Source organism: Lepidochelys kempii, chromosome 2 (genome assembly GCF_965140265.1).
Source record: "Lepidochelys kempii isolate rLepKem1 chromosome 2, rLepKem1.hap2, whole genome shotgun sequence".
Taxonomy (NCBI): Eukaryota; Metazoa; Chordata; order Testudines; family Cheloniidae; genus Lepidochelys; species Lepidochelys kempii.
The window spans coordinates 104,913,140-104,938,143 of NC_133257.1; the positions used below are offsets into that span (position 1 = coordinate 104,913,140).

A 25,004-nucleotide genomic window follows, 5' to 3' on the forward strand; every position below is an offset into this window, starting at 1 on the left:
CCTGCCTGCCTCTCTCTCTCTTTCACTTTTTCTTTTTCTCTTTCTCCCCACCCTCACAGACCTTTCATAGCCCCTGGCTAATTAGGCTGGCAGCTGTTGCTAGTTGCCAGGCAGGCACAGGCCTATTCACCCAGCTCCAATTTACTCCCCTGAATTGGGGTTGGCAGGGCAGGGGGCTAGTTAAGCACTCCTTACCCAGCACCCTGTCACAGCCATGTTAATTGAAAAGTAGTTGAACCATATCAGTAGATGAACACTGATTGTGAAAGAGGTTTGCACTCTCACCACTGGATTATACCATAGTAGATGCATCCTCTGGATTTGTCAGAATAAATAAAAGGTTTTTCAACAAAGCCTTATCTGATAACCTGTCAGACTCCCAGGCCAATGGTGATTTCCATTTTAACGTGCTGCCACACAAATTCTTCCCCACCCCTCCGCCCCCTGATGGACTGGCTGGGGCATTACTGCTCCTCTAGAAAGGAGTGGGCCACAATGATGATGCATTACACACACTCCCTTTTGTTTATTGCTTGGAGCTGCATAGTAGGCTCCAGAGGCATGGACCCAGCTTTCTATTTGATTGCTGTGAGGAGTGCTTCTCAGTCTCAAGGTAGGGGGATGAAAGCAGAGTGGGTCCTAAAAGACTCATCCTAAAATGCAAACCAAATTTTAAAAACTGCAGAGAAAACATTGTTGTGGAATTGGTTTTCTCTACTGAAGCCCTAATTGTCATTTTTAAATTTCCTTTTGCAGACTGGCCACTTGTCTCCACTTTATAATCTCTTTCTCTGAGTAGATCGGATACCTCCATGAACATAATAAATGTATCAGGAAATGGCATTGCTCACCGGGAACGCAGATCCCAAGTTCACTTCGTATTCCTACAACAATTTGGAAAACTTGTGCGAGGTACAGACCAAGAAAGGGTTCTTCTACAAAAAAGCCAAGCTTCTTCACCCTGGGGAAGACTTGTGCTGCTTGGCCCATCTAGAGGACCGAACCAGGCATGTGATCATCAATGTAGGTGGCATTAAATACAGGATTCCGTGGACCACACTGGAGAACTGCCCTTTGACCAGGCTTGGAAAACTAAAATCTTGTAACAACTATGATGAGATCATGGACATCTGTGATGATTATGATGTCAGCTGCAATGAGTTTTTTTTCGATCGTAACCCTTGTGCCTTCAGGACCATCATGACTTTCCTGACAGCTGGGAAGCTGAGGCTTCTAAGGGAGATGTGTGCCCTCTCTTTCCAAGAGGAGCTAGTGTATTGGGGGATAGAAGAGGAACACCTGGAGTGGTGCTGTAAGAAAAGATTGCAACAGAAGGAGGAGGAGGCAGCCGAGGCCATGCTGTATGAGAGGGAGATGATGGTTAATGAAACGCCGCAGTGTGCCTTCCAGGACAATAGCCGTTTGGGTTTGTGCATGAGAAAGCTCAGGGATATGGTGGAGAACCCTCACTCTGGGATCCCAGGAAAGATCTTTGCTTGTATATCAGTCTCCTTTGTTGCCATCACTGCAGTCAGTCTCTGTATCAGCACCATGCCAGATCTCCGAGAAGAGGAAGATCGGGTGAGTGCAGCCTTCAATGGCAACTCTTATACTATACTTTATCAACAGCAAAACACACTAAGTAAGCTATTTTGTCGTGTCTCATCTGGAAAGATCAAGGACAAAGTCATTCAGATACTGTCTGCAGTATTTATGATGTGGAGTGCAGTCTGGTGTAGGAGACCATTATTTTATTGTTAGTCTAGCTGAGGCAATCCAAATCCTCTGCTTTGTCAATGGCGATGTGCCAGTTTACAGCAATACAGAATTTTCTCCCAGAACACATGCGTGCCACCACCACAAAACAGATGCTAGAATAACAATTATTTGTTCTCTCATTATTATACAAATGAACCTTGCTTCAGGTTCACTATTTTTGACTTTGGATTATTAGCTGTGTCTGTCTCTAGATTGTCAGTTCTGCCTTTTCCTAAAAAATACTTTAAATATTTTGCTTTTTTAAATTATTAACAACTCTTTGTAAGGAACTTAACTGAAAAAATATCCTCCTGGAGGAGGAGGCGACGAAGGGTTCAGGGGAGCTGAGGCAGCCCCTGGACAAGAGAAACAGAACATACCCTCATGTGCCTTAATTTTCAAATGTGCTGAGCACTCATAGTACCAATTGATGTTAGCGGGAGCTGTGGGTGCCCTGCACCTTTGAAAATCAATCACTTTATATATTCTTCATTTTCAGTGCAGGTCCCTAGGGTCTGGTCTCTTACTCATGTGGGTAGCCCAGATTTCTGGGGTTAGTCCCATTAAAGTCAGTGAGAGTTTTGCTTGAAGATTGCAGGATGCAGCCTTTAATTTTTACATTGAAACGTGTGAAAACAAAAGATCGAATGGGATGATGGAGCATTGCAGGTGAGGGGTTGAAGGTGGGGGAGAAGCTTCGGAAAAGTTCTCTTGTCTCTGAGGCTTTGGGCAGAGCATGATTACAGTGTAAGTGGATGGATATTTTACTCACAACCAAACAAGCCACTTAATGTTTGTGCTTGTTTTCCAGCCCAGTGGTTATTTAACACAAACCTGACCAGTCACCTGTTTCAACAGCACTTCATCCCATCAGGCTCTGCCAGCGTAAACACACTTCTGTACCAAGCTCTCCTCATGGTAAAAATCTCCAGAAACCACTTCTTCTCCTAGCACCCCATCCCACAGGGTGCTGTGCGCCCTCAGCTCCCCAGAAATTCCAGAGAGTTCTGTGCTGTGTTTTTATGAGTACTTCATACACAATTAAAATCCACCCTCTGCTGGTATGGTATGCACAGGACATTATCAGGTAGCCATGTTCATCAGAGGTGTTGAATTTAGAGTCAGACCCATGGAACAATATTACTTCCTGCTAAGAAAAACCATGCAAAACACCTGGTCTGGTTTTTTTAATTGTTGTTTTGTTAGAATGATCTTGTTTTACAAGTTTTTTATCTCCTAAAATGAACATTTTAGGATAGTGGCTAAAGCCAATTTGTTCTGATAGTTAAAACAAATCATAGTTTCAAAAGCCAGTAGCTGCAAGAAAACTGAACTTCCTTAATTTGTATTTTAGATACAGCTTGTGGAACTGAAAAACTCAATACCTTTAAATAAGCAAAGTCAAACAAAATCTACTAAAAATGGCCTATGACAATTAGTTAACCACTAGCCACTATTGTCTGCAGAGTGCTCTAGATTTTGAGAGAGTTTCTACAGCAAATGGATGCAGGATGAATTCATCTTACTGGGAAAGCCCTGTCCATGCTACTACTAAATAAAATGAGTTTGAACTTAACAGTAGTCTGCAGAATAATGCTCAGCACTAGTCTTGTAGCAGGGCTGGGACTGGGTAGCTTGTTAGGGCTTGGCAGGACCACTAGGAAACACTGTGTCAAGATTGAGACAACAGGGAACACTATGTCAAGATGAAGGGGGGGTTTTCTGACCTCTGAAAAGTAGGGTAGGTTGGGCTCTTGGAAGAAGAGTCCCAAACTGGCCTTTCTTCCCTTCTTTCCTCTGCCTGTCCTCCCACTAATAACACTTCTCCAGTACCTTGTAATCAAACATCTCATAGCACATTTCAAAGGTGGATATTAGCTCCTTTTAATAGATGGGAGAAACTGAGACATGGAGAAGTTAAGTAATTTGACCAAGGTCACACAATGGGTGGTCAGAGTTGAGAATATAACCTGGAAATCTTGACTGCCAGTCTCTTATTTCCAATCTACAGGAAATACTGCTTCCCTTGAGTGCAATAAGGGTGTGACACGGGGGGTGCCGGTAACAGATTGATCTTTATTTCCTGTTCCTAATTACCTGTTGTGAGTAAAGGTTATAAAAAGTCATACCCCTGTGATTGTCACGTGGCAGGAATTGGTCTCCACTCTTACAGTGAGGAAGAGCTGTTACAGAGAGTGGAGTGCCTGGTTGAAAGGCGTCTGTTGGGGAGCATGAAGTTTTCATTAATGTCACATAGATGTAACATACTTGACTTTTCTAGGGCATTTGACTGAGGTACCACACAACATTCCAATGATAAAACTAGCAGTATACAATATCAGGACAGCATACATTAAATGGCTTAAGAATTGACCAACTGACATATGTCAGCAACTCGCCAGCAGTGGGGAATCCTCACTGAGTGGGGATGTTTCTAATGGGGTTTCACAGAGATTGATACTAGGCCTTTTGCTATTCAACATTTTCATCAATGATCTGGAAATAAATGTAAATCACTGCTGATAAAATGTGCAGATGATGCAAGGATTGGTGGAGAGGAAAATAATGATGAGGAATGGGCAATCATACAGAGCAGTCTGGATGGCTTGGTAACTTGGGCCCAGGCAAAGTGTTGTTGTTTTTTTAATGCAGCCAAATGCAGAGTTATATACCTAGGAACAAGTAATGCATGCCAGACCTACAGAATTGGAGACTGTATCCTGGAAAGCAGTGTCTCTGAAAAGCATTTAGAGGTTATGTGGACAGGCAATTCAGTGTGAGCTGCCAGTGTGGTGCTGCAGCAAAAAGGGATAATGTGATCCTTGGACGTATAAATGGGACTGGAAATAGAGAGGTGATTTTTACCTCCAAGTATGGAATTGTTGAGACAGACAATGCAATACTGCGTACAGTTTTGAGGTCCACATTTTTTTAAAAGATGGTAAAAATTGAAGAAGGTGCAAAAAAGAGCCACAAAAATTACTTGAGGGATAGAGAAAATGCCTTACACGGAGAGACTTGAGGAGTTCAATCTATTTAATGTATTAAAAAGAAGCTTGAGAAGTGACTTGACCCATAGTGTGTACAAGAAAATGCACATAAAGAAAATACTGAGTACTAGGGCTTTTTAATCTAGCAGAGACTGGCATAGAAAGAAATAATGGTTGGAAACTGAAGCCAGACAAATTAAAATTAGAAATTAGGCACAAGTTTTTAACAGTGAGGGTGATTAACCCTCATTGAAACACATTACCAGGGGAAGTGGTGGAGTCATCATTTCAAGTGTCTTCAAGTCAAGAACGAATGCCTTTCTGAAAGACATGATTTAGCCAAACACAAATCATGCTTTAGTCAAACACATGAGTTATTGGGACAATACAGAAATAACTGAATAAAATTTAATGGCCTGTGATGTACAGGAGGTCAGCCCTAGATGATGTAATGGTCCTTTCTGGCCTTACATTATGAATCACTGATGCTCCTGGAAGCAGGCATTGTTCTGTCACTCGCATTGAAAAGGGGTTGTGGAAGGGCTATGGGCATGGTAGAGTGCTTTGTTTTATTAGAGGTAGAGCCCCAGGATGGGGGATAGGTGATGTGAGCACCTGTCCTTTATTTCACACTGAATATCCCATGTCCTGTATCGAATCAACATAGGATGCACTTCTTCCTGCATGTCAGCAATAAATAATCTTTCAAAGGGTCAAACTCAGTAATACAAAAGTACAGTTTTATACCATGAAGAAAACATTGTGGGTGCTGTCCCTTTCAAAAACAGGCTTTCTCCAGTATTTTTCACACCAGTGTGTGTGTGATGTTCAGCACACAGTTATGTAACTATCATGACTGTTTTCTGGGTATAGCTCATTTTTATTGTGTTTGCCTGGCTTGCTGCTGATGCTCCATTTTGGAGAACCCAGTTCAGTTCAGTTCAGCTGCTCTTGCAGTTTGAGCAACACACATTTTGCTCTCTCATGGAGATTTGTTCTTTGTTTTCCTCAATCTAAAATAAAAGTCATTCAATCTGAAAACACATTATCTCTCTAGTGTGTATGGAAAACACAACATTCTTCTTTGTTTTCCTTGAAACACAGGTGGGGGACGACGACGACGACGTACAAAAATATTCCACTTCTGTACTTTAAAGACCTACCAATGTAAAGCTCTGTGTCTGATATAGGCCCCTATCTGGCAACAGATTCTGCAGGAGTTGGAGCCTTGTTCACTTCAGTGAGTCTCCACCTGGTTGCAGGAGTCTGCCCACAAGGAATAACTTGTAGGATCAGGGCCTTGGATTGTAAACTCCTCTGGCAGGAGCAGTGACTTCCTCATTGTTTGTACATGGCTCAGCACACTGATGGAGCTTAGCAAGTAACAGTATTAGTAAAGCGTGTTAACCACCTTGCATGCTGTTACTTGTGTACAGTTTAAAATTTGTACCCAAGGATAGATCCTAGGCCTGGTTTGGAATCTTCTTATAGGGAGAAAATGTGTCTACATTCCTTCTGGACAGGGAATAAACAAACACTAAATATTCTTTCAAGGACATGCTGTACTCTCCGACTCAGGCTATCTAGCTGGAATTATTATTGTTGTATTTATATGTCGGAGATATCAAGACAGGTACACTGTTTTTCAATGCACCAGTCTTATTCCTGAGTGGATGAACTCTGAGAGTGAAAGGTTTATCCCACCAAGAGAACCCTCTTCCTGCTGATAAGTCATACATCCATCCTATTACTGCTGCAGGAAAAAAGGAAGGAACTGATAACGGAAAACAAATGCTTGAGCATATTTACTTAGAACCTGATCCTCCACCCTCCATTACACCCTTGTGGTATCCCCTGGAAGTCAATGTGACCTCTTACAGATGCAGGATCACAGCCTTAGAAATCAAAAGTAATTATCATCTGTGCAGTTTCAGTTGAACAGATGGGATTATTTGGAGAGTTATTCCATTAATTGGGTGCCAGCACACTTTTAAGAAAAATATGCAAAATTAATCATTCATAATTTTTTCTGCATATTTCAGATGAACTCTAGATGACGATAGCAATCCCTTGTGGTTCTGCAGGGGGGTAGATAGCACTGGGTTGCTATTTTCACACTTAATTTTTTTTTCTTAGTAAGGGTCAGATTCTGGCACCGTTATTCATGCTGAATAGTACCTTCCACTGCAAATAGTTCCATTGACTTCAGATACTGCTCAGTTTAAAAAAGCGTGGCAGAATTGGGTTCTAGATTACTTTTTACCTCCAGATACTAATCTTGACTTACACTAGGACACTTACTATCTTTTCCAGATTTTTCAAATTAATCTTTGTGATAGAAAAAACCCACCAACAATATACATAATGATCACTCCTGAAATGTTTAGGAAAAAGAGAGATTTCAGATATTCAAAGAAAAGAAAACTAGAAAGAGAATCAAGTAAATCTGCTAAAAGTGACAGTGGGCTATTTAATTTAAAGTAGTCTATTGGAAGACTTCTACACCAGGCCTGTGCTTAATTTAAAGGGGAAAACTTCTTAAGGAAAATGTACTTCTGAGTCAAATGCATAGCAATAACCCTCAGTCAGTGAGTTCTTTCAAGACAACTACGCAAAGGATCTCCAAGACACAAAAATAGTTAGAGGCATATGATATCTTTATGGCATTGTAGGCATATAATATCCTTAAGGCAACTTACTAACATACTAAAGTAATGGCAAGAATAGAAGAAAAGGAGTACTTGTGGCACCTTACATAAATTGGTTAGTCTCTAAGGTGTCACAAGTACTCCTTTTCTTTTTGCGAATACAGATTAACACGGCTGCTACTCTGAAACCTGGCAAGAATAGAGTCACTCAAGGCATGTGGTTAATATGTCAGAGAAATTTTAAAATGATCATTAATGCATCAAAGCAAAAGCAATGCTGAGAAACCAAGGGTATGAAGAGAAATAATCAAATACCATTGGGTTGCCACACTAGGACTGTTCTTTTGTTCTTGGTGAGGAACCTTAAGCCATAAAAACAGCCTCTCCTACATAAAGAAGGAAGCTTACTTCTTCTACAGGATATCTTTCCTTTGGGAAGAATAGTAGCAAAACACAGAGAGTTTACATTGGGCATATACACCTGTTTTCTCAAAAGGGAGACCCACTTGCATTTTGTATCCTTTGTCTGGGATGATCCAAAATAACAAGGGTTTATAGGTGGCTCAATGTAAATTATACAATAGTCAATAGGCATTTATATATTGGCTTTTCAATTGGTTTTGTTTGCCCTTTTGTTCTTTAAGGAGATTAGTTTGCATATCTAACAATACTGCTGCTGAAATAAGCAAAATGTCAAGAACATTTAAAAAAATTATCTTTCAGCATAACTAGATTTTCATTTCTTCCCACTCCAGCACTAGGATTAAAGATGTCCCATGACCACACACACACACACACTGGGTAGGGTTCTCGTCTCATGTTGGTTTAAGCCAGGGGAACTCCAGTGCAGTCACTTGAGTTACATCTGTATAAAAATGGCAGAGGCAAATCAGACCTGTGCTTTCTTCTTCTCTACACTTGGTGTTATCACGTGGAGCTGTTGTAATTAGAAAAATTCTAATAGAAAGTTACAGTTCAGTAGCCTTGAATTGGAGACCGTGTTATAACAGAGAGACTCATAAATATATAAGAAGATTCCAGGATTGTTACTCTGTGTCACTCCATAGCCTAAAATTTCTGTACAGTCAGTGTGAAACGATGGAAACAGCTATAAGCACGCCTGAGAGCTCTTTTTGGTTCAAAGTATCATCTGGTTCAGTCATCGCTGGGATTCACAATCTGTTACCATCCAGTTTTAAGTTCTCAGCTATTTTGGCGTTTCAAATGTATACCCATTTGTGTGTACATGCCAAGAGTCCTAAACCATTGTGATATCAGAGGTAATTCAACCAATCCCCACCCTAACTCTACAGTTAGTTTGCATGCAACAATTTAATTGGTTGTAAGAGGGAGACCACACAGATGGTGGATTACTTGGCTCAACTGCCACACCCTGCACAGGCTTTCAGCTACTAGTCAAGTTAATAATACCTTATACTATACAGAGAGCTGAGACTGTTTAACCTTTTGGGTTTAATTTACACACACTATCCCCTACCCTCAGCGGTCAGGATCGGGAATAGATGTATTTTGTGAATGTGAGTCAAATAATATGTGACTCGAAACCTTATTTCACAAAAGATACCCAACAAAAAATTAATTTCAGACTTTAAGGCAGTTCCTGTTGTTAAATTGTTTAGATTTCTAAGCTATATTCTGATGTACTTTAAATGGGTCAGAATTAGAACTATTCAGGACTGTAGAATGTCAGAAAGGCCACGTATTTGTTGCACAAATAGTATCAGATTGTCTCATGAGCCTCACTATATTAGGGTATTTTTAGATTTAGAGCTCCTGTCATTTTTAGGTTAAACACTTTATTTGTTTTAATGAAAAATAATGTAGAAAGATGAAATAGCAATTACCCTTGGCATTTTCTATCTCAAGGGAACACTCCACTTCAAACTCTTTATGAGGCCCTCTATTAATCTCTCTCTCTCTCTCTCTCTGATATACAACTGTTTTCCCTTGGCTCCCAGCTGCATTAAATCCCATCTTGTTCATAACTATTAGATCAGCACCTCTTTGTGATACCTTGGTGCTCTGCTTTCATTAGTAGGAGTCTTAATAAAAATGCAGTTCATTTTATTCATTTCTTTATCGAACAGCATGTTTTAGAAGTTGAGACACAGTGAACATAACACTCATATTTTAAAAAAATACCTTTACCCATATTGCATATATTGTCTACAGTGTCTAGGCATGTAGAGTGGGATTTTAGACTTAATTCAACTCCCTTTGTCTTGTTTGAAAATCCCAGCTGTATAGCACATTCATCACTGTGATATCTGAGTACAATAACACTGAGGTGTAATAACAAAATATTCTTTCAGATGAAATAATTGTTCTGTTTTAATTTACTTGTTACCATTCATGTTGTTAGTTTGCTTTTTGTATTTCACTTGCCTTAGACAATTCAGTCCTATACTAGCTGGAAGCAGGGGAGGGACCAAATGACCAGTTATGTCTCTTCCATCTCGAATTGCTGTGATTCTGTGGACAATGAAACTAATTGGTGAGAGTAACATTCCCTTTCTAGTTCTGATGTGCTTGATCAGTGAGGTTATTGCTCAGAGGAATATTTTAATTTAACAAGTGCTCATTTTTTACAAATTTCATGACAATATTTTTGTTCGTATTATGTTTTTGTAAAACTTACATAAACTCCAGTTTATGAGCATGAAGCCCATTGACAACATCCTTTAACTCCCAGCATTCATTCCTCAGACCTAAACAAAAGTTTGTCTTCTTATTTCCTTTGGGCTCCCCTATCTGTTTGGTTTAGCCATCTGTTGTCTATAGTCATACACATAGATTGTAAACTTTCTGTGGCAGAGACTCTCTCTCTGATAAAAGAAAAGGAGTACTTGTGGCACCTTAGCGACTAACCAATTTATTTGAGCATAAGCTTTCGTCTACACGAAAGCTTATGCTCAAATAAATTGGTTAGTCTCTAAGGTGCCACAAGTACTCCTTTTCTTTTTGCGAATACAGACTAACACGGCTGTTACTCTGAAATCTCTCTCTGATATGTTTGTACAGTGCCTAGTACAATGAGGCCCTGGCCTCTGGGTGTTACAGTAATACGAGTAATAAATAACAAGTTGTATTTTTGGTTGCTGTTCAGGTGCACTTGCACACAAAATTGACATTTCTGATGTGTCTGGTCTAACCAGCTTGGTTACTGAGTGAAGGAGAGCACAGATTTTTTTTTTTTCTTCTTGCAAATGAGGCCATCTCAGATTGTAAAAGATGCATTGCATAAAACCATTAAGTCATTATGCAAGGTAGCCTGTTTCCTCTTGTTTTTTCCTACCCCCCCCCCCCAGATGTTCTGGTTTAACTTGGATTTAAACCTGGAGAATGGTCAGTTTAGATGAGCTATTACCAGCAGGAGAGTGAGTTTGTGTGTGTATGGGGGTGGGGGGGATGTGAGAAAACCTTGATCTATGCAGGAAATAGCCCGACTTGATTATGTAAAGAGCTGTCACTTTGGATGGGCTAGCACCAGCAGGAGAGTGAATTTGCGTGGGGGGGTGGAGGGTGAGAAAACCTGGATTTGTGCTGGAAATGGCCCACCTGTTGATCACTTTAGATAAGCTATTACCAGCAGGACAGTGGGGTGGGAGGAGGTATTGTTTCATGATTTCTGTGTGTATATAAAGTCTGCTGCAGTTTCCACGGTAAACATCTGATGAAGTGAGCTGTAGCTCACGAAAGCTCATGCTCAAATAAATTGGTTAGTCTCTAAGGTGCCACAAGTACTCCTTTTCTTTTTATAAAACCTTTACAAATTCTAATCAAAGAATTTTATGCTTGCATCATCTTGATGTGGTCTCCTTTCTCCACACCTGACAATCAGAGAAGTTTGCTGTGAAAGTTCCAGTTTGAATTACTCTACCATATCCAAAAGCAGTCATGGAAGTGAGGGCTGTATTCCATGGGTCACAAACAAAATTCTACAACCCAGGCAACCTGCAGGCTGTAAATCCAAAACTTTAACATTGTTTCCAACTGTTTGATGAGGTTCTTTTGTCTGAACCCCACAGAATCTGCACATATTACAATACCAATGGCCAGATTTTTCATGGCAAGGCGCAGGGGGTTGTGATTATGTCTTTTGGAAACAGTAGTGTGCTTTTCTGTGAATCATCACAATGATTCAGCCCTTCACATGTAAGAAATACCTATATTACTCTTTCCTTCATGTCTGTCTTTCGGTTTCCTGGTCATCCTATTCTGTAGTGGGCTTCCACCTCCAGCTGTCAATGTTACAGTATCTATCACCATTAGCTCCACTGATCACCAGTGTGGATGCATCTGATCTCTAGGGAAACAGAGTTGGTGTGAAGAGTTCTCTCACTTCTGTCCCACAAAGCACCGGTACAGCAGAAGTGGCCTGTCTGGCCACTGTCCTGCACTCCACTGCCGGGGACTCAAGATGGCTGGAAGACACCAACTTATCCAAATAGCTCTGCACTCATGGATCTCCCTTGTGAGCCATTTTCAGAGAGAGACACTTCTGCAGTTTTGGAGCGGGCTGCTCATGAGTAGAAAATGATGTGGGGGTAAATAGCTAATGTTGGTAAAGCACTTTGTAGATAAAGTGCTATGTAATAATCATCCATCATATTTAGCAATCACTGTCCTCTTGAAGCAGCCACAGTTCTAGTTTTTTTTCCTGTTTCTCCCCCTTGTGTTATTTGTCTGTCCCCTTAAAAAACAACAAAACGGCACGCTAGTGCATATTTTTGGCAGAGAGTAATCTGCCTCCTTGATTTAAGCAGCTTAAACCTTAGCAACATCAACAGATTCTAGAGCAGAGGTGGGCAAACTACATCCCATGGGCCACATCCGGCCTGTGGGACCGTCCTGCCCAACCCTTGAGCTCCTGGCTGGGGAGGTAGCCCCCAGCCCCTCCCCAGCTGTTCCCACTCCCCCGCAGCCTCAGCTCGCTGCGCCGCCAGCACTCTGGCCCACCGCTCCTTCCAGGCGGCGTGGCTGGCTCCGGCCGGGTGGCAGGGCTGCAAGTTCCTGCTGCTCTGAGCTGCATGGTAAGGGGGCGGGGAGCCGGTGGGGCTTTGGGGGGCAGTCAAGGGACAGGGAGCAGGGGGCGGTTGGATGGGGTGGAGGTTCAGGGTGGGGCGGTCAGGGGTTGGGGAACGGGGGGGTTAGATAGGCATGGGAGGGCCGGGGGGGCGGTTAGGGGTTGGGGTCCCGGGGGGGCGGTCAGGGGACAAGGAGCGGGGGGGTTGGATGGGTCGAAGTTCTGAGGGGGGCGGTCACGGGGCGGGAAGTGGAAGGGGGCGGATAGGGGGCGGGGGCCAGGCTGTTTGGGGAGGCGCAGCCTTCCCTACCCGACCTGCCATACAGTTTCACAAGCCTGATGTAGCCCTCGGGCCACAAAGTTTACCCACCCCTGTTCTAGAGCAACAGCTATCGAAAACGACATAAGGACATAGCCCTGCCATAGCCCCAGGAAAAAGAAAAAGCCAGCTCTTCCAGCCAGTATGGAGAGTTTAGGGGCTGTGAGGGCATTTTGTCTCACTTAGTGTCAGTCACAACATTTTTGAGTGAGCATGTGGAATAATTTCTCAATTTCTGCAAATTCTCATGATCGAGAACTCCCCATCCATAGCAAATATTACAGACTCGGCTTCTGACCCTCGCCCTCTTAACTTCAAACCTTACATACAGTTTAACTTTACATGGAAATTGCTTTCTGTGGGGGTGGGAAAGGGCTAAGCTTTCTTCAAAGGACAAGGAGGAGCCTGAGGAAATTTTAAGGAGACTGGGAGATCCATGTTTGTTGAGGTCATAAGAATGGTAAGTTCTGGATACAGTGGCCAATCTGAACGTAGGTGTGATAAAATGGACAGATTATTTCAGTGTAGTAATAACTGAGGAGGGGTTCAATGGGGTACGCTTCCTGTTAACTTGGTAATAAGTATACCCTGTGCTTAATGAACTTTTCAGCCCCAAATATGAATTTTACCTCATAATTGGTAAGCACTGTTAAGTTTTCATTTTCATATTATGTTAAAATATCACAATTACATTACAGTCATTATAAGGAACTAAACATTCAGGAATCTTTTCGCAAAAAACATCAGCACCCTTGTGATTTTAAACTTATTCACATTTGGTGTAACTGTGGTACAAACAGCAAAATGTGTTCCATATTTAATCTATTTTAGGTTCTTAGCTGGTCCACGTTTCTGAGCACCTCATACTCTGTAATATATTTAGTCTCACAACACCCCGGTGAGGCTGGGGTTTATTCTCATTGTGGAGATGGGAAACTGAGGCACAAAGGCAGGTGACTGACCCAAGGTCACACAAGGAGTCTTTGAAGAAATCCAATGCTAATGTCTCCTTCGCCTGCATCCACAGTTTAAAAAGTACAGAAGGCCAATTTGCAATACCCTTATTCACCCTGAGTAGGATCCATACTCCACAAATGTTTGCATTGCCTTCAGTGGGACTGCTTGTGCTGTCAGGTGCTATTCAGTGCTAGTAAGGGTATCATAATGCATCCCTGGGTGTCATTATTTATATCACAGGAAATATTGGGCATTTTCACACTCATACCTTGGCTTGCTTTGAAGGGTAAAATCTGTCCTTTACTTGAAGAAGAAGAAAAATAAATGGGCATGTTCATCTCAGAGCTCCAGGAGATGTTACTTTCTGAAAATGGGAGAACTGGACTGGAATAGAGAAGCTGATTGTTTTTGGCTAGTCCCTATGTAACTGGACTTCAGTAATGAAGTGATTAATATCTATGCAGCACTTAGACAAATTACATCAGATCACTTAACGTTACAAATACTTATATTTCAGCTTCTCTAGATGCTATAAGTGGGGTCAAGGAAATGGAATTGTGTGGAATTGAAGACTTTTGGAACTACCCAGGAAACCTTTAAATTCAAGACAGAGGGAATGGAATAATATACAAATGAATACATTTTTTTAAAAAAAACACCTAAAGGAAAAGCTTAGCCATTGCCATTATTATTTATCGAAGGCCTAACAACGAAACAGAGAAGTGGAAGCAAGCTAATGAGACAGTATTTTTAAATGGTACATTAGATGATCTAGGTAATTATAACTAGTTAGCTTGATATTGATCCCAGGAAAAAAACATGAAAAAGCTGATGCAGGATGTAGTCAGTAAAGTATGACAGAATAATTAGTGCCAGACAACACGGTTTTATGGAAAAGACATGTCAGACAAAGTTGATACTGCTTTTTGATGAGATACAAGTTTGGCCGAAAAAGTTAACTGTGATGAAATAATAGTTTTGGTGTATGTCTACAGTGAAGCTGTAAATGCGACTCATATTAAATTAATTTAAAAGCTGGCTGATTGATAGGTCTCAAAAAGTAATTGTAAAGGAGGAATTATGATCCAGCAGGTGCATTTGTAGTGGGGTCTTTTAGGGATCAGTTCTTGGCTCAGTGCTATTCAATATTTTGATCAAAGATCTGGAATAAAGTGTAAACTCATTGCTGGTAAAGTTTGCAGATGGCACAAAAACTGACAAAGCAGGGTCAGTTCTAAAGAATGATATGGTAATGAGGGCCCCTTACACCTGGACCATAACCCCACACCCTGTCAGCTGGCTCCACCCACACTCCGCACCAAGCCCTGTTCACTCTAGGTCTTCCTGCTCCCAAGGCCCCCCGCCTGCTGAGTCCCTTTTCTACTCTGCCCCTTTCCCCTAACACGCCCCCCCCCCCGCCTGCCGCTCACTGAGTCCCTCCACCCTCCTCCCCTGAGACCTCTGCCACTCACTGAGTCCCTCCTCTCCTCCACTCCTTCCCCATGACCCCCACTGCCTGCTGAGTCCCTCCACCCCCTCTTCCCTGAGCGGGGTGGGGATCACGAGGGGGGGTGGAGGAAGTCAGCAAGCGGTGGGCAGTGAGGACCTCAGGGGAGGTGGAGGAGAGGAGGTAGTCAAGACTCAGTGAGCAGTGAGTGGGGGAACACAGGGGAAGTGGAGATGGGGGGAGACTCAGCGAGGAGCGGCAGGGGCCTTGGCAGAGGAGTGGAGCAGGGCAGGGAAGAGATGGAACACGGATGTGACTACAGGGGAAAAGTGGGAAGGGACCTTGGGGACGGACCAGAGGCGGGGCCACCACGGTCCAAGTGTCCGCACTCTCAAAGGTGGTAGGTTGGTGGCTGTGTTGCAGGGGAGGCTTAGCCTATTATACCCACTGTCTATGAATGTTAGCAAGTTGGAAAGAGGTCAGAAAAGAGCTATGAGAATGATTCAAGGTTTGAAATCCAGCCTTACAGTGAGAGACAAAAGGACTCTTTAGTGTAGCAGACAAAAGCATCATAACTGCAGACAGTGGAGATCCAGTGGCTGGAAGCTGAAGTCAGCCTGGAAATAAAGAGCCAATTTTTTTACAGTTTTACCATTGGAACAATTTACCTAAGGATATAGTGGATTCTTGTTTATTGGGGGGTCTTCAAATTGAGGCTGACTGTCTTTCTGACAGAGATGCTTTAGCTCAGCCAGAAGTTATGAGTTTGATGCAGGCATCGCTTGGTGAAATTCTCTGGCCTGTGTTTTGCAGGACCTCAAACTGACGACCACATGGGTCCCATAAAATCTATGAATCTACGTATGATCTAATCCCAAAAGATGCCGCACTCTCACCTTGCACTGGAGTTTCCAATAGGAGTTGAGTGCACTGAGCATCTTTTGGGAGGTGCTCAGCATCTTTCAGACTCAGGCCCAGAGTTATCAACAACATGAAAGGAGCAGTGACAAGTTATTGTGATAAAGAAAAGGGATAGCCATAAAAATGCAGAACATGAATGCTTCCTGTAATGACTGAGTGAACCTTTGTGAGTTTCACCCCTTTTAATGCAGTTCTCTGACTGAAGAATCTTTGCCAATGCTGGCTATATTTTTTGGTACAAAAAAGCACATCTAGGCCAATATCTAGCTCTAATTTAATATTTTCAATCAAAATGTTTGGTTGCTGTTCAGACTCAGCCTGTAGGTCATTTGCGAGCAGGATGACTCCACTGAAACAGACTACAATAAATGTCAAACTTCTCATTCGCTGGCAGCAACCACTGCTTGCGTGTGCTCGCTGGCTCCCTCTCTCTCTCTCTCACACACACTCTCTCTCTCCAGCACTTTGCTCCTGGATGCAAATGGAAAATACAGAGACCAATGTGAAGGTGGGGGACTTCCCAGTACTTTTGATCCCCTAAGATTTATTTGAAACTTAGCTGATGGTGCTCTGAATAGAGACTACAGGGGGCAAATTTTGTCATGGTAGTGAAAGGTCCATGCATTCTGGTGAACACAACAGCTTCTCCCATTCCGGCACCAGCCTCTGGGTACCAACAGAATAGTGTCAGCTACACCTAAAACTAACCAGCCTATGATTTCAGAACAGGATATGAAAAATCATCAGCCAGGAGAGGACATGTTAGCATTGTCCTTGGGCCTTTGTTTTGTGGGGGAAGGGCACAGAATTACCAATGCCACCTTGAGATGCTCTCTCTCTGCTGTGCAAAGGCAGAAAGCGACAGCATTTCAGTATTTTGGAGCAGAGGTAAAGGCAGCAGCAGGCTGGCAAATTCAGCCAGAGGCAAGCCAGAAGACCCTTTACATCGCATGATAAAGGGGGAAAGAAGGAAAATCAGAAAGACCCACTTTGGGGAAACAAGTGGGAAGACAGGAACCAGCTTTACAACAACAACAAAAACAGGACTGGAAATCATGGCAGGGGAAACCAGAAAAAGAAAAAAATATAGGGCAATGAAGGAGAAGAAACAAAAAGTGGAAAGAATGGGGAGAAAACAAAGCTAAAAAAGATGGGGAAGGGAAGAGATAAAATAGAGGGAGGCAAATAAGCATAAAAAATGTTGCAAGGGATCAGATTTTAAAACTGAGGCTAACAAGGTGTGTGAGAGAGTGTGATAACGGCAAGTATTAGAAAAGGGTGTTGGGACAAGCGTTACAAAAAGACAGAAAGGGATGGGTGTGGCAGGAACACATCTTGTCCCAGATGCTGTATATCCTGGGTTACAATCCTGCTCCCAAGTGCTTCATGTTTTAATTTTCCACTAGTTCCAGGAGAGGTGTGATTATAGGAGCACAGCCTAAAAGGGGGGGGGGGGGCATCTCCCTGAACATTTCAGAATTTCACTGCCTTGTGAGACCACCCTATGGCTCTTGGGCAGCTCCTTTCAGCTAAAAGCGCAAATTCTTCGTGCTGGCATTCCCCATGGAAGCTGATCAAGCTGTACAGAAACGTCTTTGGCGTGGACTCAGTCTCAGCCCCAGTGGAGTTCTGTTTTGTTGGTGATTTACACGCTATAGTGCTGCACAGCTGCTCCTTATGGGAAACAATCCCTGTCTGAATTGTCTCAGTCCCTGCCATGTTTATATGAAGCAGGTGTTTGGTAGATTCCAAGTGCTACAGTTAGCTTTTTTTCTGGCAAGACTGCAGAGCAGAATCTGGCTCGTTTCTATAGCATCTGCACTTACACTTGTGAGGATGACAATTGCAAGGGCTATCAATCCTCATACTTCAGGGCGTACTGCAGTGCAACTGAACTCAGTTCTCTTCACTGCTGCTCAGGACCCAGCATTTACTGAGGCATACAGAAAGATGGATGGGAGAGGGATAGCTCAGTGGTTTGAGCATTAGCCTGCTAAACCCAGGGTTGTGAGTTCAATCCCTGAGGGGGCCATTTAGGGTTCTGGGGCAAAAATTGGGGACTCATCCTGCTTTGACCAGGGGGCTGGACTAGATGACCTGCTGAGGTCCCTTCCAACCCTGAGATTCTATGATTAAAAAGATTCTTCATTGTTGCTTCCAACCTTTGTGTTACTGGCTCTCGTGCTGCTGCTCAGATGAAGAAAATAAGGTGGCCTAAACTCACTGAACAGGATTATAGTATTTGGAACTGGAAGCCAAATGCAATTGAAATGGACTCTTACGTAAAAAGATGCTTATTCTAACAAATGACAGCCAAAGCTTATCAAGTAAGGAGAGTTATGTGCGCACACAGCCCAATCAGGAACAGACCTATAGAACATTTGTTGCATTGTTTTTAATCTTCGTGAGACTTAATGATATTGGACACATCCATTTGTAATGACTACTTATTTGTATTATGGCAGCACGTGGTGGTTCTAGATGCTGTACCCCTTGCAGTCAGATTGTCAAAAGCCCTGAATACCCACTGTGCTGAGCTCTTTTGGTCAGTAGTAAGAGCTGGGCCCTGCCACCGCGAGTTTACAAACTAAATAGACAAAAGCTGATAGTATTACCTTGATTTTACGGAAGATGCGGGGACTCAGGCGCAGATGAAGAGGAGTTAGGTGCCTAAATACCTGTGAGGGTCTAGGTCCAAGTGACTTACAGAGGAACTCTGTGCCAGAGCCAGGCATTGAACTCTTATCTCCTAAATCCTCATCCAGTGCTCCCCCCCCCCCCGACCAGAGAAGCTCTGTCGTCCCCCTGCCATGTCCCCTGGACCGCAGTGGGGACTGAGAGCTCCCCCAGCCCTGAGACCATGCAGGGAGCAAGAGCTACTCTGGTCCCAGGGTCGCAATTGGGGTCGGGGCACTCGGGCTTGCCTTGCCCCACCCAGTGCTTCTTCTGGGCCTCTGGGCTTCTGCCATGTGGCAGTGGATTTTTTCCAGGGTCCCCCAATTGACCGGGGCCCCTGCGCACGGGCCCCATCAGCCCAGTGGCTAATCCGCCACTACCTGAACTCCTGCTCGCCCAACACACTGCTGCAAGAGAGGGGCCTGGACTAGAAGTGTAAGGGAGAGTGCTCACTTAGGGACAGGGTAGATCTATCTGTAAGAGTGTTGGCACAGGTGGTGGGTATAATAGGCCATGGGAGGCTCAGCCTCCCCTTGCACTGCCATGGCCGCTGGATCCCCGGTTGCAGAGTTTTGGGGGGAAGTTTTTGATTTATTATGCCCCATGCCGGTGCTGGAGTGGCTGAGGAGGCAGTATGTGCTATTCAGCTTCAGCCCCTGGACTCAAGGGAGATTGCTGATGAACCCAGGAAGCTGAGTTGCACATACTACCTCTTCAGCCGCCCCAGAGCCTGCATGGGGCATAGCAAAGCTTCTCCCGGAGGAGTGTCTGAGAGACACACGCTATTGTCCAGGTGACTTGGGATCTGCAGAGGGGATGCATGGCCCGGCTGCAGGTGGCCTGGGACTCCGGCCCGGGGGTCTCAGGGCTTCGGCCTGCGGGGAGCTCCTCCAGCCAAAGGGAGGGAAGGGGGCTCGGGTCGTGGGGGAATGGGCAGAAGGGGCGGAGCCGGTGCTAGCCTCCCCGAAGGGGGGCTCCACCCACCACCCATGAGTGTTGGTTAGGGTTATGTTGCAGCTTGCTGTTAGAAGTTGCAGCCATTAGCTCTTCCCTTGCAGCACTAAGAGCTTAAGCTACATTAACCTGTTGCACTTCCTATTGTATGTTGTTAGGATAAATTTTAAGTAAAATTGCATTGGTTTTATTTTGGGCATTTATTGTCTGCATAAGAGCCATTATTTATATTTTTGTTCCTGGAGGCAATGGAGGTACACCCACCAATGTATACAGTGCCTGGCCCTGTGCGGCACCACCACCTATAAATATTCATAAGAGTAATAGGAATACTGCAGAGGGGTGACTAGAGGATACCCATCTAATTCCCCCTCGCAGCTGTGGTCCCACGGTTCTCCGTTATCCTTAATGACATAAGGCTTCCAAGCAGCATGTGAGAGTTGCTGTCTTCTGTGTAACCTGGGAAGAAAATGGGGTTACAAAACTTATCAACCAAATAAAAAAAACAACAAAGAAATCCCAGGTTTACCAATGGGGAAAATTCCCAGTTCATTTTTTTCTCCTAAGATAGATAATTCTTAAGGGATGATGGTTGAGTCTTTGAATCCAAACAGGAAATAGTCTGCCGTGAGGAGTATGTGCTTCTCTGCACTGGGATGTGGAGAAAAGAAAGGGTTACAAAAATCAAATTGAAGAAGACATTATAAAGGCCTCCATAGATAAAAAAGTTAGGACCATGGCCCTACATAGTAAAAGATGTCTGTAAGTTGCCAGCTGTACAGTTAAAGAGGGATATGGTGTATGTGGGGACACATCTGTTTACATTCACAAATATCCTAGCATGTTCATAGACAAGGTCAGGACCAACTTGCCTCTTCCTCCGTCCTCCATTTAAAAAAACAAAAACATTCAACTACCCGAGGCAGTAAAAAATCAAATAAAATGGCAGGGTTTGTGCTCCAGAGAGGCCTAGGGCAGGTGTTCTCAACCTTTTTCTTTCTGAGGCTCCCCCTCACCAACATACTATAAAAACTCCAGGGCCCAGTGGGAGGGAGGGGTCAGGGCTCCTGGCTCAGCTACCAGGTGCGTGTGTGGGGACGGCTTTTGCACTGTGAGGCTCAGTGCCACGGAGCCCTGGTTGAGAACCAATGGAGTAGGGCCTTCCAGAATATTTCCCAACTGTAAACATTGACAAAAAGCATTGGCGGCAGGTATAATAGGCCAGGTAAGGCAAAGCCTTCCAGAGGCAGCTGCCCCCATGGGATATGGTGGCTGGGCTGGGTGAGCTGGGGCTCCTCTGGTCACGGGGAGCACTCAGGGCTCCTCCTGTTATCGGGGGAGGGGGGACAGGTTTCAGGGCTGTGAGGGGCGGGGCCAGCAGGCAGAAGGGGCGGGGCCGGCAGGCTAGCCTCCCACTAGTGGAGGTTCCGCCCGCTGCCCATGACAAAAGGACACATTTAAATGGGTGATAAATATCAGTCAAATATAATTTAAAATAGAATGAGAGAAGAAGATAATCGTATACAGTCTGTGGCTACAGGAGTTATGTTAATACATAAAAGTTCATGAACCATCCTGAAGTCAAACAAATAAGATGTCTTACATTGGTGCTAAACAAATGCCCCTCCACTCCTCCAAAACCTGCTGTAAAACAGTAACATTTCAACATGAATATTTAAATATGAGAACAGTTCTGTGATCCTAAGTAAATCAGCAACTGTTTATTTGCTCAAGGTGATTACCACTGGGATGAAAGTTAATAGCAACACTATAGCTGTGAATTGGCAGTGTATTAGCAATCAAAGGACAGTCATTATTATTATTATTCTTCATTGCTGCTCAAGTGCTCAGAGGTTAGTTTGTTTGCAGCTTTTGTGAATAAAAAGCTCATTTTCCATTAAGCCAGTCTGCAGTGGAAGGAATTTATTCAAATAATTCTCTGCCTCCAACAGTACGAGGGAAAATTGTTATGATTAGTTATAAGTAAGTAAATAACTAAAAACATCTTTTTCCCAAAAAAACAGAGTTAGGGGAGGGGGTTTTTATTTTTTCTTTTAGAAATACTTACTCACTGTTCCAAGTAGTTTTTATAGAAGGTTAATAAATTATTAAGATTGTTAAGCATGTTACACATGTGAATAATGTTATAGACTATTCTAAGCATGTCATTTAAAAGCATTATAGATTGTCGTAAGCCACAGTTATAAACAGCATGTTGATTGGTGGAAGTCAATTATTTATTAAAAATCTAACTCTGTAGGAACTATGTATTAAAGTTTCATTGATATAAATTGTGACCCATCATTCTTTCAACATCTTCATATTCTGGGTGTAGTACCATGCAATCACAGAGAGCTCACTGCAGGATCAGGACATTAGTCTCAGCTTTGATCTACACTACAGAATTACTTCAGTATAACTTCGTTGCTCAGGCATGTAAATAATCCACACACCCGAGCAACGTAGTTATACCAACCTAAGCGCTGGTGTAGACAGCACTACATCAGTGGGACAACTTCTCCCACCGACATAAGTACCGCGTCTCATGGCGGTGGAGTTATTAAGCCAACGGGAGCGATCTCTCCCATTGGCTTAGAGTGCCTTCACCAGAAGGGCTACAGCAGTGCAGCAATGCAAGTTTCTAATGTAGACCTGCCCTCAGTCTTCATCGGCAGCCTGTCAAGCCATCAGTGTTCTGTCTTGACATCCGTTATTCTGGTTTTCAATTACCCATTCTAAACATTTTCTGTGGTTTATTTTCTCTTTGTTACCAGTGATTTGGATAAGTTTTAAACTACACTGGAGGGTGTCTTTAAGAAGCACTATTAAACTTTTATTCGTTGGTCCTTTGGCTAAATCCCTTGTCTTTTATTCTTTTCTGTTTTCTCCCCCTCCTGTTAGGGTGAATGTTCTCAGAAGTGCTACGACATCTTTGTGTTGGAGACAGTTTGCGTGGCTTGGTTTTCCTTTGAGTTCCTCCTGCGCTCCATTCAGGCAGAAAGCAAGTGTGCCTTCCTGAAGACCCCGCTCAACATCATCGACATCTTAGCCATCTTGCCTTTCTACATCTCTCTGATAGTGGATATGGTCTCTGCCAAAAACAGCAACAGGAAGCCTGGCAGTGGAGCAGGAAACAAATACTTGGAGCGAGTGGGCCTGGTTCTACGCTTCTTGCGGGCTCTCCGAATCCTGTATGTCATGAGACTGGCACGCCATTCGCTGGGACTGCAGACACTGGGACTCACGGTGCGCCGCTGCACCAGGGAATTTGGACTCCTCCTCCTCTTCCTTTGTGTTGCCATGGCGCTCTTTTCTCCACTGGTTTATTTGGCAGAGAGTGAACTGGGAGCCAAGCAAGAATTCACTAGTGTTCCCACCAGCTATTGGTGGGCTGTTATCTCCATGACAACTGTAGGCTATGGAGACATGGTACCTCGGAGCATCCCAGGACAGGTAGTAGCCCTGAGCAGTATCTTGAGTGGTATTTTGCTGATGGCTTTTCCGGTCACTTCCATCTTTCACACTTTTTCCCGCTCCTACACAGAGCTAAAGGAACAGCAGCAGAGAGCTGCAAGCAGACAGTTGCACCAGCTAGAGGAAGCCCCAAATGCTGACAGTTCTCAGGGAGTGGGTACCTCCTCCCCACTAGACGCAGATGGGGCGTGGCGTCAGCCAGCAATGAACCAGGAAGACAAGAGGAGATGTTGATTGCAAACAACTAAAAGATTTAGCCAGCAAATGAGAGTTTCAGATCTGAAACAAAACCCTATGGAACTAACATAAATCTGGGTATTTTAACAGTGAGACCAGTACAAGAGACTGTCCTTCTTGAGTAACTTTTATCTTAAGAGAGCACCCTAAAGTGTGTCTAAAAACAACGTGGGAGTTCAGTTCTGCTCCCTCTTTCGTAGAAGGCCACTTTAGTTAAGCAACTGATTTTGGATAGCCCCCAAGGAGAAGTTGCTTAAGCCAGGTTTCCACTGTGTCTGCTAACAAGAAAAAATAAATTTGGAGAGAGAATTCATCCTAAGGGCCCATTACCGGGAGAAAGAAGGGTGCCATTTACTGTACATAAGCTTCCTGGTGGCCCTACTCTGTGCTGAGAATGTCCCCAAACCCTTATTCCCTATGCACAATGGATGCAATCTACATGGCACCCCTATGGGGTGTACATCTCAAAATGTAAAGGGGAAAGTTGAAAGATGGGGGAGAGAGGCCTGCCTTGGCCAGCAGAAGGGCAAATTTATCCCTATTCCCTTGTCTTTTAATAAATAGTGATTTCATTTATTTATTTATTTTTTAAATTGGGAACCATCGTCTGGGCTACCTGCTGACTTGCGCTCTCGCTCTTTATGCATTATGTAGTAAACATGCATATCTACAACTATAGGCTTTGCACTTGAGCCCTGAGGACAGAAATATACATGGACAACCTGGTTAATGACACTGACTGTCAACTTGTGTGTTTTGCATAGTGCTGAAAAAAAGGAGAAAAAAAGGTGTTCCTCTATTAGCCTCCTCCTTCCTGTGTTTTAAAGACCGTTTAACATTTAAGCAAAAATCAAAACCACCTGCCCTTATGGTGAGGCAGGATGGGAACCATTGCAGAGACTCATGTCTATGTAGTTTTCTGCAGTAGTACTTTGAAGACTGCAGCTCTGTACAAAAACCTTGATCCAAATCCATTAAGTCAATGGGAGTCCTTCCATGGACTTTGGGGATCAAGCCCCAAATCGGCAGCTGTCCCACATGTTAGGGAATAATCTTGCATCTCTTCCAAGCTGGGAAGAGATTATCTTTTTAGACCCAGGTTACAAATGTCCTTCCCTCCCTTCCCCCTAGTTTTCATTCCAGAAGAACACTACATTTAAACAAAAAGTCAACCATTTTTTGTTTACTGAATCAAATTTTTCATATCATGAGCATCTGTGAGCTCTCCACCCTATGCTGCTCCTCCTTTGCTGAGCTGCGTAGCTGGTTCAGTTCAGCGTGTAGCGTACCTCTGGATGTATTCCTAATACTGGGTAACATTTAAGAAAAACAACATTGATGGGCACCTCATTCTTTACAGATATAGGAACATTTACACTGCCCTTTTCTGTTCCACCCCTGCGGTCAGGAAATGAACAAATACTGTTATATTACAGATGTTTTTGTTTTTCCCCCCAATGGAGACGAGAATAACCCTACACTAGTAGATGACTGTAGTAAGCTATTCCTCGAAGGAATGGACTGAAAGACCTAAAAGATTGTTTTATTTTAATAAAAACTGGAAGTTTGGTTCCTG

General features: G+C 43.5%; 1 protein-coding gene across 1 annotated transcript; it reads left to right on the forward strand.

Annotated features, from left to right (window-relative positions):
• The first annotated feature begins 837 nt into the window (after positions 1–837).
• KCNG2 (potassium voltage-gated channel modifier subfamily G member 2) lies at positions 838–25,004 on the forward strand. Its single transcript, XM_073331811.1, has 2 exons — positions 838–1,581; positions 22,619–25,004. Exons 1-2 carry the CDS (start codon positions 838–840, stop codon positions 23,423–23,425), a joined length of 1,551 nt encoding a protein of 516 aa, XP_073187912.1. The 3' UTR covers positions 23,426–25,004.

Excerpts from the sequence above, each read along its gene's own strand:
- KCNG2 (XM_073331811.1), top strand. The coding sequence starts at position 838 with ATGGCATTGCTCACCGGGAACGCAGATCCCAAGTTCACTTCGTATTCC. Across the intron at positions 1,582-22,618 it reads TCCGAGAAGAGGAAGATCGG|GGTGAATGTTCTCAGAAGTG; the intron begins GTGAGTGCAGCC and ends CCCTCCTGTTAG.